General features: G+C 40.2%; 1 protein-coding gene across 3 annotated transcripts in view; it reads right to left on the reverse strand.

Moving 5' to 3' along the window:
- The window catches only part of NME6 (NME/NM23 nucleoside diphosphate kinase 6), a 136,984-nt gene that overhangs the window by 100,042 nt on the left and 24,548 nt on the right, over positions 1–12,394 (reverse strand). For all 3 annotated transcript variants that reach the window (XM_085653770.1, XM_085653769.1, XM_085653768.1), the window contains one exon: positions 2,705–2,811. In XM_085653770.1, coding sequence (XP_085509896.1) covers positions 2,705–2,800 — 96 coding nt within the window. In that variant the 5' untranslated portion in view covers positions 2,801–2,811. The remainder of the gene's footprint in view (positions 1–2,704; positions 2,812–12,394) is intronic.

The raw sequence follows: 12,394 nt of genomic DNA on the forward strand, positions 1-12,394 counted from the left end.
GAAAGATAATAAACAACCATCCTGATTCCATGCAACCTATCCGGGAAAAATGGCAAACAGATGTAGGGGATTTGGATGAGACGGACTAGAGCAATTGAAAGTACTCCATAGGATATACTACACATGACCGACACTATGCAGGATAGGCAAGACTGACAGTCCACATTGCCTCAGACAGTGTTGAGCAATAGGGCTGTTTTTTCACACAATGTGGGAATGCCCCGCGGTAGCGACGTACTGGGCGGAGGCTATGTCATTAATAACTCGACTCAGCGTCGCCCCTGTACCCCCGGAACCTAAACGCTGCTTATTGAACATTTGGGAGGCCACAGACCTGAATACCACTGGACAAATATGGGCGACGCTGGGCATGATGGTGCCGAAGCGAAACATAGCTAGATTGTGGGGGGCGCGATACGCTCCCACGATTCAAGAATGGAGTGCAGACATGGATCTGGCCATGGTGGCAGAAAAAGCGGTGTATATCAATAGGAGGTGTCCCAAAAAATGGGAACGGTTGTGGGGAAAATGGAACGCATTCAGAGGGGGGATATGTACTGCGCCAACTGTAGATACCTCACAGGACGAGGATCAACCACCATACTTGGGGACACTGTTTTATGTCTCATAGCAACTGTCATGCTGTGTTTATGAGTTGTAATTAGGCCTGGGCGGTAAATTCCGTTCCGTTCGCGGAATTTGCGGAATTTGGGTAATTTCGCGTTCCGCGGAGAACGCGAAATTGCCCAAAAATCTGCGTTCCGCGACTTCGCGAATTTTTTTGCTTGTTCGCGTTCTCAATATGCGTGTTCGCGAGATATTTCACCCCGAGCACGCAAACAGCGATCGCGAACAGGCAAAAAGTATCGCGAACAAGCAATTCCGCGTGTTCGCGGAATTTCTGCGTGTTCGCGGAGAATTTTTACCGTTTCGCGGAGATTTGCGTAACGCGATTACGCAAATTCCGCCCACCCCTAGTTGTAATGAATTTATGTACGTGTGTGGCAAGAGCAACGGGTCAAGTGACTCCGGATCGTACGGCTGTATGTAATTTTGCACCAATAAAACAAATAAATGAAAAAGAAATGTTTCTAAGTCCGAAGGTAAAAACTTTGACCCACACCTACCGCTAGGTGCAGCTGCCCAGGGCTCCATCGCGGTCGGCCAGAACTTTGACCCGATCTATCAGGACCAGCTGTCCCGATAAGGCGCTATAGGTTTCTATGAGCTAGAAAGTGATAAAAAAAATTGAATTCATATCTCCGTTTCCCTACATTGGATTTTTGTCGTTTTGGTGTCATTTTAAAGATAAAAATATGTCCTATTTTTATGAATTGGTGTTGGATTTTTAATTTGTATTGTGTCCTAATTATTCACTGAAATTGTGTTTTTTAATTCTTTACATACCTGTCTTTGAAGTTAAGCCGTCCTGCTCGCAGCCGAGCTACCAAGGGTTGAGCATAGAAATAATTTTCTAAGACCTATTCTGAGCCTATACTGTGTTAGTGACCTTATTGCCAGTGGCAGATATACATTTGCCCCTACTAATAATCCTCTTTCCAACAGTGGTGTTAATCAAATACTCTCTAATAAAGAGGAATTCCCTGTTGGTGGTCTCTTAGAGGAGACTCGTCAGCCGGAGGTTCCAACAATGGGCATCTCATCAAGAGGTAGTGACTGGTAATTAGCCTTTTCTGCTGGCGGCATTGATGAGAGTCTACTGATCAACAATGAAGCTCCTTTTGGCAGTGCTCTCTCAAATACGTTTCTGATCTGAAATGAGGCTGCCACAAAACTCCAAGAACGAGGGCTCTAGGACAGTCCTGGGCGGAAAAGATATTGATAGAGCAAAGTTCTTGTAAGTATTATTTCTACACCAGTTACACATCTCATAGGTGAAAGCATTGACAGTCAGCTCAGAAGGAACTAGGCCTATGCATGCCAGGAGAGATGAGGATAGTTGACGCATTGCCTGAGTTTTAAAGGGAGATTTACTAAATAAAAAACACAATAGTAAATAAACGTTGGCAAAGCCAAATGGTCAGACCCTCACATGCTGTTTTTTTAATGCAAGCATATGCCATAGGAGAAAAAATCATGCCATCACCTAAATGTGAAGGCCATATGCTTGTAATACATATTTTACATTTAAAAATGAATGCAACATCACATATAACTTTAACAGAACAGTGTGAATGCTTCCTAGCAGTCAGGTATCCTTATAACAGTTAAAGAAGCCTTCTTAGTTTTAATGCCATCGCAAGAAAAGATAATCCTTATTTTTGCAAAGATAAGATTTTGAATTGCTTTAACCGGAAGACCTAATACGTGAGGTTGACTACAAAAAAGTAAAGAATTAAAAGAAGCGCGACCCAAAAAGCTATAGCATTCAAGTGAACTTCCTTTTAGGCAGATTTGCATATGTAAGCAGGAAAAATGCTGTCACTACAATACAAGTTCATGTGTCGGTACCTGAAGTGCCCCATGGTATGTGCTGTGGTTATCAGAAGCAACATATGAATGCAAACTAAACAGATAGACCAATGGGTGAACAGGAATGACCCAAGCCCCTTTACCTAGTAATTTATTGTTTGCTATTTTTTGTTGGCATGAAGTAACTATAAATAAGGCAGACAGACCTAAAACATGTAGACGGGGTGTCGATGTGGAAGAATGGACCAGTTGTTCACTGTACACTACTCACCTCTGCTATGAGAGGGTGTGCCACCGCATCCGGTTTGAGGACTGCCAGAGTTAGCTGCAGAGCCCTGTGACCGCGCTGATGGATCATCGTTGACATCTTAGACCGTCCTGTTGAGAATACAGACAAGATTGAGACTGTCAGGGTCACAGTTTTACTTTGACATTACGTTCTACGTGAAAGCGGCAGCAGTAGGGGTGCGTTATTCCCTGATATGGATGTTGCAGTGGGAAAAGGACGCTTCAGCTGCTGTCGCACCGGTTATGCGAGGGGGTTTACATTCTGATATATGCAGCCTACATTAAACGAAACAGAGCAATGTATCCCTTCAACAACCCTTCGATATAAAATGATACTAATCTCTCAGCTATAAAACGCTTTTATCCAAAGCACATACAACAACTTGTATACACAATTATTGCACATTTTAAAATACCACCCATTTTACTAACCCTAGAAGGCTGAAAGGCTAGGCTGACCGAGCTAAGACCTGTAAATAACAGAACTCAACAGTGAGCACTTAACTTGCTGAGCTATACTTGCAAGTCTCTGTTTCCTACCGGTTTATGGTTCAATCTGCCAACAGCCTATCTACCCTTTCCCCTACGCTTCCCCATTATAACTTTAAGAGTATCTAGTCAAGAGAAAAGAGAGAGACACTGATGTATTGCCTCGTTTTAAGTTTAAGAGAGCTTTATTTAAGTATAAGAAACAAGGTACAACTTACATCATAAGTTATAAATAAACAACGAGAAACATAATGCACGATATAAGAAGACAAAACAAACCATTATGCAATGACACAGTAGTATTGATAGATAACAGGTAGAGAGTAGTAATATTCTAAATAGATACCTTAATGAAACAGTATTTTTTGTTTTATAAATTTAAAAAAAACAAAAAAACAAGAGAAAGAAAGAGGGGAAAAAGGAACGAACATAAGAAAGAAAGTTCAGCACTATAACAATGTTAATCCATATTGAATTCAGATATTACCACAATAAAGTTGCAGACAATGCAATGATGACAATAAAATAACCTAATGTATACAAATAAATGAAGATAAAAACTGAAGAGCTCATGGTGGTTGAAAAACTGTCCTGGAACTGTATTGAACGAGAGAATAAATAATTGGTGGGTGGAGACCAAAAGGCCTCTTTTCTGAGAAGTTGGTGTGTATGAAGAGACAAATACTCTATCCAACCTATGATGATGACAGAGAAGGTTCCACCAACCGTTAAAAGTAACTTTAGTGGGATCTTTCCAATTAGTGGTAATAACTTGAAAGGCAATGGACACTAACAAATTCGCAAACAATCCGATTTTACGAGCACCAAACCAAACTGGAAAAGTACTTCCTAAAAATATAGAGTTAATTTCAAATGGAAAACTAATAGAGCATACAGAGGAAATAGTTTTACAAATTTTAATTCAGAAAGAGGTGATGTTTGGACATAAAAATAAGAATGTAGGTTTGTGCCAGGAGTAGTTGAGCAGGTCCAACAAGCAAGCGGTGAACCATGCGTGTATTTAGAAATATAGATACTGGAGTTAAATACAGCGTATTGTAAAAGTAATATAGAGTCTGAGTAGTGCTGGCATTACAGGAAGTGCGATGTAATCGGGACCAAATACAATTCCAAGTATGTATGGAGAAAGTTTGCTGCAAATCCGACTCCCATAAAAGTTCAACTTTACTCTTAGGGCGATTGGGGAGAGAATAATGAAGATATTTATAAATATGGAAGGCCAAAAAAGAGAGGAAGAAGTGGGCACCGACTCTACTAAGGAATCCGAAGAGAGGAAGAGTTAGAGTGGAGACTTGATGAGTAAGGATCGATTTCAAAGATTCATATTTAAGGAGGGGTGTGGTGGACAATCCGTATTTAGACTGAAGCTCACTGGGGGATAGAGGGTGCATTCCATAAAACAAATGCTTCACTTGGACTATCCCCTTGTTGACCCAATCTTTAAAAAAAAAGGGTAAGATTAGAGAGTTTAATGGAACTAATATGCCAAATGGAAGAATCAAGAAAAATCTGCAAAGGTGAAAGAGATTTGGTGAGGGTCGTATAAATAACCAATATAGATTGTGAGATAAGGGGAGATTTAAAGGAACAGGGAGGGCGTGGGAAATTAGTGAGTGATGAAAAAGGAAAAGGTTGAATCAAAGAGTCCTCTAAAGTACGCCAAACCGTTGAAGGAGTATCCTCAGATAGGGAAAGATGAGATAATAATTGGCAATTTAAAAAAGAATGGTATTGTCTAAAATTTGGAAAATTGACACCAACCTTATCCTTAGGTGCCGATAGTGAAGACAGAGAAATACGAGCCTTCCGTTTAATCCATAAAAAAATACTCAAAACACTATAAAGATATTTGAAGAATTTTAATGGAATCTTCACGGGGAATCTTCATCTTAATAGTGTCCAGCCTACCCCACCATGATAGGTATAGAGGTGACCATTTCTCTGACATATGGAAAACTTTAGAGAGGACATCGTCTAAATTGAGTTGGACTGTTTTAGCAATTAAGGAAGAGTATTTAACACCCAGGCAGGTGATGTAACTAGAATTCCATTTAAAATCCTGGTCAGTAAACATATATTTTAAACAATATTTGGTTAAAGGAAGTTGTTCTGACTTTGTAAAGTTTATCTTATAACCGGATATGGTAGAGTATGAAAATAACAGACCGTTAAAAGCCGGTAGTGAAACTTGGGGATCAGAAACATATAACAAAATGTCATCAGCATAAGCTGTGAACTTGATTTCAGAGGTTTTGTGACAAAACCCCCGGAATAAGGGAGAATGAAATAAGGTATGAAGAAAGGGTTCAAGAGATAGAATAAACAGTAAAGGAGAAAGAGGACATCCCTGACAGGTGCCCCTTTGAAGGGTGAAGTAAGATGATTGAGATCCGTTAACAAAAACAGAAGTCATAGGAGAGGAATAAAGCAGATTTATAAAAGACAAAATGACAGCGCCGAATCCATGCCATTTAAGGGCTTGCATCATGAAAAGCCAATGAAGGCGATCAAAGGCTTTTTCAGCATCAAGATTGATAGCAGCAAAGTGGAGTAGAGCTCTTAGAGGCAAGATGTAATGTGTTTATAAAAGGTTCTAGAATTGTCCGCTAGTGTTCTACCCTAAACAAACCCGGATTGCTCAATGCCTATTAGATCAGGGATCACTTGATTAAGACGAAGAGCTAACACTTCAGCAAAGACCTTGCAGTCCAGGTTTATCAAATATATGGGACGATAATTAGCACAGGAAGAGGGGTCTTTATCTTTTTTTGGAATCAAACAAATCATTGCCTCCAAAAAAGTGCTATGAGCTTCCTTGCGGAGAAAGAAATACTGGAAAAGAGAAAGGAGATGAGGAAGTAGAATTTGTGAAAAACAAGAGTAAAATTTGGCTGTAAAGCCATCAGGGCAGGTAACTTTGTCTTTAGGTAATTGGGCTAAAGCAGCCTTAATCTCAGAGATAGATATATCTTTGTCAAGGAATGAACAATAAGGAGAGAGGGAAGAGCGGGGAGGAAGCGAGCCAAAAAAACAAATCTAGAGCAGAGTCTGAAGGGAAAATTCAGGGGTAAATAAAGTTTTATAAAAATCCGTAAAGCAGTGTAATATATTTTCGACTTTAAGATGGTTAATGCCCTTGTCATCTATAATATTAGTTATTCTGGATTTTTGTGATTTAACTTTCAAATAATGCGCCAGCAATTTCCTGCTCTGTCGCGTCCGCTGTAAAATTTAGAATTGATCTCTAATAATACCCCGGAGGCCTCGTCAGTCAATTTCTTGTTGAAATTTAATTAGCATGGATTAGTTGTTTGAGGGTGTCATCACTATTGGTAGTATAATACGCATGTTCAAGTTGCTTAATAGAAGATAATAGAGATGAAGACTCCTTAAGTGACTTTTTCCTTTTAACGGTGACATAATAATAAAGCCTTTGGACGTCGCCTTAAATGCATCCCAAACAACGTGAAGTGGCATGTCTGAAGTGTTATTGGTATGAAAGAACTCCAGTAAAAAGGTTTTAAAATGTTACACAAAAGTGGGGTCCTTGAGTAAAAAGTTATTAAAGCGCCACCTACGTGATCTAGACGGGAGATCTAAATAAATAAAAACCGGGGCATGATCAGACACAAGAATAGAACCAATGTCAGCGTGAATTAAGTTGGTTAGTAACTGAGGCGTCACAAAAATGTAATAAATTCTGGAACTGGAATTATGTGTAGGGGAATAAAGGGTGAATTCCAAACTATCAGGATTACAGATCCTTCAAGTATCTGCCAAACCCCTAGACCGACTAGTGTTTAAAACGTTTTATTGCATTTTGTTAGGGATATACCTTGATAGAGATTTTCTGTCTGTGAATGGGCCCATGATCTGATTAAAGTCACCATTAACAAGAAGGTTCGGGTTAGAGCAGCAGTGTAGAACATGTGACAAGGAATGCCAAAACTGAACATCAAGACCAGTAGGTCCATAAACATTAAGTGACAAGGGAGAGCCATTAATAACACGGTGTAGGAGAAGCCATCTAACTTCAGCATCTCTCTCTTCCTTTTTGGTCGTTAGAGATAAAGATTTATGAAATAGTATCACCACCCCATTCTTTCTCTATTTGGCACGAGAGCAAAAAACATGACCCACCCAATGTTTAAAAGAATTAATATCACTGACAGTAAGATGAGTTTCCTGTGACATTGCAATCTTACATTGTAATCGAGATAAATGGGTAAGCACTCTTTGTTTCTTAATCAGGTTATATAAACCCTTCACGTTCCAGGACACAATACGTACCTTAACAGTCATAAGGTAAGAGAAAAAGCATTAGAAATGACCATGAGCAATCTGAAATTGATAACAATGAGAATTTGCTGTGGAAACAAAACTGAACCATCTTAGAAAAGGTTATTCAATAAAAAGAGGTACAGGATATCCACCTTGGAGAGGGTAAAAAAGAAAAATATATTGAGGAAAGGTGGAGCAGAAAAAAGGGAGAAGAAGAGAATGAAAAAAGACTGCAGAGCAGAAAAGGAAAAGGTAGCGGAGAAATCTGAAAAAAATAGTAAAAAAGGAGGAGGAAAGGAAACAACAGTGAACTTAAGGTAGGAAGAGAAGTTGACAGAAAGCTGGGACGCTTCAGTCAATAGTGAGAACGTATACAACAAGAGTAAGAAGAATAACGTGGAGAGGCGAGGAAGCGTGAAAGGGAAGACGGCCAACAAATTGACAAATTAAAAAATTGCAACAGAGACCAAAAATAGGGCGAGGATATACATAAGGTTAGAAACGGCAGTTAAATGAGATAAAAGAGAAAGAAAATAGGAACAGGAACAACAGGGAGCTAAACCAGGTACAAGAGGAGATGAAAAGAGCAACAGGCAAAACCAATGACTGGAGTAACACTTGCCAACAGAAGACGAAGAACTATAAACACTAGGATTAGGAAGGAGGAGCAAGGGAATGGACACATTAAGGGGGAAATCTGTACAGACAAACATCTGTAGGGAAAAAAAAACTAAAAAAATAAAAGACGAAGTTAGTGACGAATCAACCTGAAAAATGGACAGATATACAATAAATGTCAGATTAAACATGAGATTAACAACAATAACAGCATTCCCTGAAAAGTAAAACATATTGTTAAGAGAACAAGAGCAGTAACATAATAGAAAAAGAAAATTCAGGTTTTCCCAAATTCCATCTCTTCTCCTTTGTGACGGGCAATGAACTGCCTTAAATCATCTGGGAAGTCAAATGAGAAAGCCCTTTCTTTGTATATGACCTTGAAAAAACATGGATGCCCAAGACCGTATCTGGCGTTCATGGAACGTTGAGCAGGGCGGAAAAAAAAACTCTTTACGTCGGGCAATGGTCGCACGAGCCACATCCAGAGAGAAAAATATTTTCTGGTCTGACCACAGCATTTGTTTTCGTTGCTTAGCCACTTACAGAACCATTAAACGGTCAGTATATTGCAGAAAAAGGACAATTAACCCTCTAGGGCAACTGGTCGATGATGAGGGCAATGGTCCCCCAGATTTAGGGCCTAAGCGGTGAGCACGCTATAGATTAAGGTTAGTGTCTTCCTTGAGACCGACAATTTTAGTGATATGCACCTTAAGAAAAGACAACGGGCCCGATTCACAGAACTAACTTAAGACAAAATCCTAAACTTACTACCATTTTTGTATTCACAGAAGGCACTTACTCATTTTGGTATTCACAGAAGACACTTACTCATTTCGGTATTCACAGAAGTTAGGAGTCCTAACTTTAGGACTCCTAAATGCCTTCTGTGAATACCGAAAGTCTTAAAATTAGGATTTTTCTCAGTTTAGGAGTCCTAAAGTTAGGACTCCTAACTTTACTACTACTAAACTGAGAAAAATCCTAATTTTAAGGCTTTCGGTATTCACAGAAGGCATTTAGGAGTCCTAAAGTTAGGAGTCCTAACTATACTACTACTAAACTGAGCAAAATCCTAATTTTAAGGCTTTCGGTATTCCCAGAAGGCATTTAGGAGTCCTAAAGTAAGGAGTCCTAACTTTACTACTACTAAACTGAGAAAAATCCTAATTTTAAGACTTTCGGTATTCACAGAAGGCATTTAGGAGTCCTATAGTTAGGACTCCTAACTTCTGTGAATACCGAAATGAGTAAGTGCCTTCTGTGAATACCAAAATGCGTAGGTGCCTTCTGTGAATACCAAAATGGTAGTAAGTTTAGGATTTTGTCTTAAGTTAGTTCTGTGAATCGGGCCCAACATGTCAGAGCCTTCTGGCCCTTCAGGGATGCTATAAATTCAGAGGTTGTTTCTCTGTTTCGGTTTTTCCCCGTGCTCAGTCTGTTGTTTAAGGAGAACAATTTCTTTAGACATGGCGTTGACCTTGGAGGAGACATCTTGGACATCACTGATCCGCTGCGCCACCGTCGACACTCTGGATTCCAAATTGGACCATTTCTCCACCATTCGTTGAAAAGTGGCATTTGTATCAATAACAACTGGATTCATGAGCTTTATTTCTTCCATAAGATCCTCTAGGGATAAAGGTAATGGGGACTTTGTAGGGGAGTTAGGCTCTTTCTTCTGTTGTTTTGAGGTGGTAGTGGGGTCTTTGTGGACAGAAGACATGTTGGTGGTTATGTTCCTTTGACCAGGAGCAAGGGCGGGCTCCATATACAAGTGTGTAAATTGCTAAGAGAACCAAATGAGCTTGTGAGCAGAAGGCCGTTGAGTAGCAGAGCGACGACTGTAGGGAAGGAGTAGGAAAGACCTCCAATGAAATCACAGCAGGCGACCACAGGACCTCGTTTGCAGTGAGTGAAGAAATTATCGTAGGAGCAATAGGTTTTGAGATTTCATAAAAGTTGGACCCCAGGTAAATATCACCAGAGAGGGAAAACCAGTGAAAAACAAATGAACAAGAGCAGTCGGCGATATTATGTAGCACAATACATTATTGGGACTGGCCAGGACAAATATAATGCCTTAAAAAGGATTTTGTTTACCTTCGAAAGTTCTGTTTATGGGACCACTGCATTTTGCAGGGTACGCGTCTGAATAACACCAAAGACAAAATGGCGATTGTGTGTCTGCGGCTCCTGAGGAGATCGCGACGCGGGAGCAGAATGGAACAGACGCGGCTTGAAGAGGTTCCAAACAAAAGATACCTGTGTCCCTGGAGTACATGCATCAAATAACCTGCTTCATGATGGAAAATGAAGCGGAGTGCTACCAAAGAAGAGCCTCAGTATCCGTCGAACCGCGGAGCTTCAAAAAGATGCGGCCACCTTGTGGGCGGATAAGCCATGCCCCCCCATTGCATCGTTTTAAAAAGCACCTCCCACTGCATAGTACAAACAGTCCAGTGAATTGCAAGAACCGTATGATTGCATGGAAACAGTACATTTAACCCGTCAGTGGTACCTGCTGCTTGTTCCCAAACTAGAAGACATGGAGACCAGGCCTATAAAGGAAAATGTGTCTCCACTGATTGCTGGATTTGAGTCTGTGACAACATAGAGGAGCGAGTGGTGAGAGCAAGAGTTAACCAATGGGTGAAAGCATAAATGCAAGGGTCGGTGAGCAAGTGCATGGATGACGGACTGTGGATGCAAGACCCCTGCCTCCACTCACTGGCTCATTTGTGAACTCATCAACTCGCCCATCCTCGATACCCCACACCCACAAAACCTCAATAGAGGCTAGACCAACCGCCATTGGCGGTGCTCGTTATTGTGGTTACTCGTTTTCCATGACCAAATCAGTGTTCTCTGTTAAAGGTTTCAGAATGGGAATGAAATAATCGATCACTTTCAGTTAATGTCACTAGAAAATGTCACACAAGAGAAATATTATGCCTTTAAATCACAAATTACTAATAAAGTAAAAATGAATATTGAAATGACGAGGGTTTGTCCCAACAGAAAAGGATCGAAAGAAAAATATTATTTCCTTCCATTGCGGATGAGGACACTCCACACCCAAAAACAAGAAATCACAATTGACATAACGAAAAACTGTGAGAAAAAGACACAAGAAAGGGACACATCTACACATAGAAAAGCCATGAGTTATGAGAGCGAGAGAGTGATAGATAATCAAGGATTGATTATGGTTGTGTGAAAAAAAGACTGACATACAGGTAGCTATAGTGACAAAGAACCTGATCCACAGAGCATTTCCATGAATAAGCAGGTCTTGTTCTTACAAATCTTGAGTAAGGGGTGTCTAAGTCTGGAGTGATACACACCAACTCCACGAAAATGCTTGGTGAACAGGACTAAAGAGAGATATACAGATAGGGAGACAGGCAGAGAGACAGACGATGGGCTAGAAGGAGAGGGAGCAAGAGAGTTGGGTAGATGGATAGACGGATGGATTGGTCAATGAAGGATTGAGTTGATGGATGATGAACATTCAGATAATTAAACACAAGAATATACAAAAAGAATAAGAAGTAGACAGAAAAGGACAGTGGCACACAAAAATAAAGCTTACACAGACCAATAGGTAAACTGACTGACAGGTTGAGATAAGAAACAACATGCAAAAAATTGATGTTAATAAGTGGATAGATAGAATGCCAGATAAACAGAGCCACCAGCAAAAAAATCAGAGAGAGAAAATGACTGGGGAAAAAACAAAGAGAAAAGCCAACTGATACCATGGTTAACTGAGGAGACAAGTAGGTATATTGATATAAAGTTAGACAGACAGGCAAACAAGAAGATAGATATATTTACATGAGCTGCTTGTAGACTTCTCTAATATGGAACTCTATGAAAATAATGTACAATTAAATCTTTAGCACCAAGTTTTGGGTGCTAAAAAGCTGATGCCAATATGCAGATCATGTTCCTAAATCAGTGGAAAGGTCACAAAAGACAGGAATGTATGTTTTAGAACTTTAAACACCATTCACTTTTGTTGCTCGTGAGTGCCGTGGGTGGCAGAAATGCAAAAAGAACAACTGATGGACGGAATGCTGAAAAATGTTAAACATTCACCCCCAGTACAGCGATCTGGGCCTTAATCCATCGATTTCTTTTCTCACCGCCCTTTCCAGTTTGGACCCAGCCATATGCAAATCAGTCTTGACCCTGATCCCCATGGGAACAGTCCAGCTCAAACTGCCAAGCCAATTCGATGGATTAGGCCCAGATC

Source organism: Triturus cristatus, chromosome 4_1, assembly GCF_964204655.1.
Source record: "Triturus cristatus chromosome 4_1, aTriCri1.1, whole genome shotgun sequence".
NCBI lineage: Eukaryota > Metazoa > Chordata > Amphibia > Caudata > Salamandridae > Triturus > Triturus cristatus.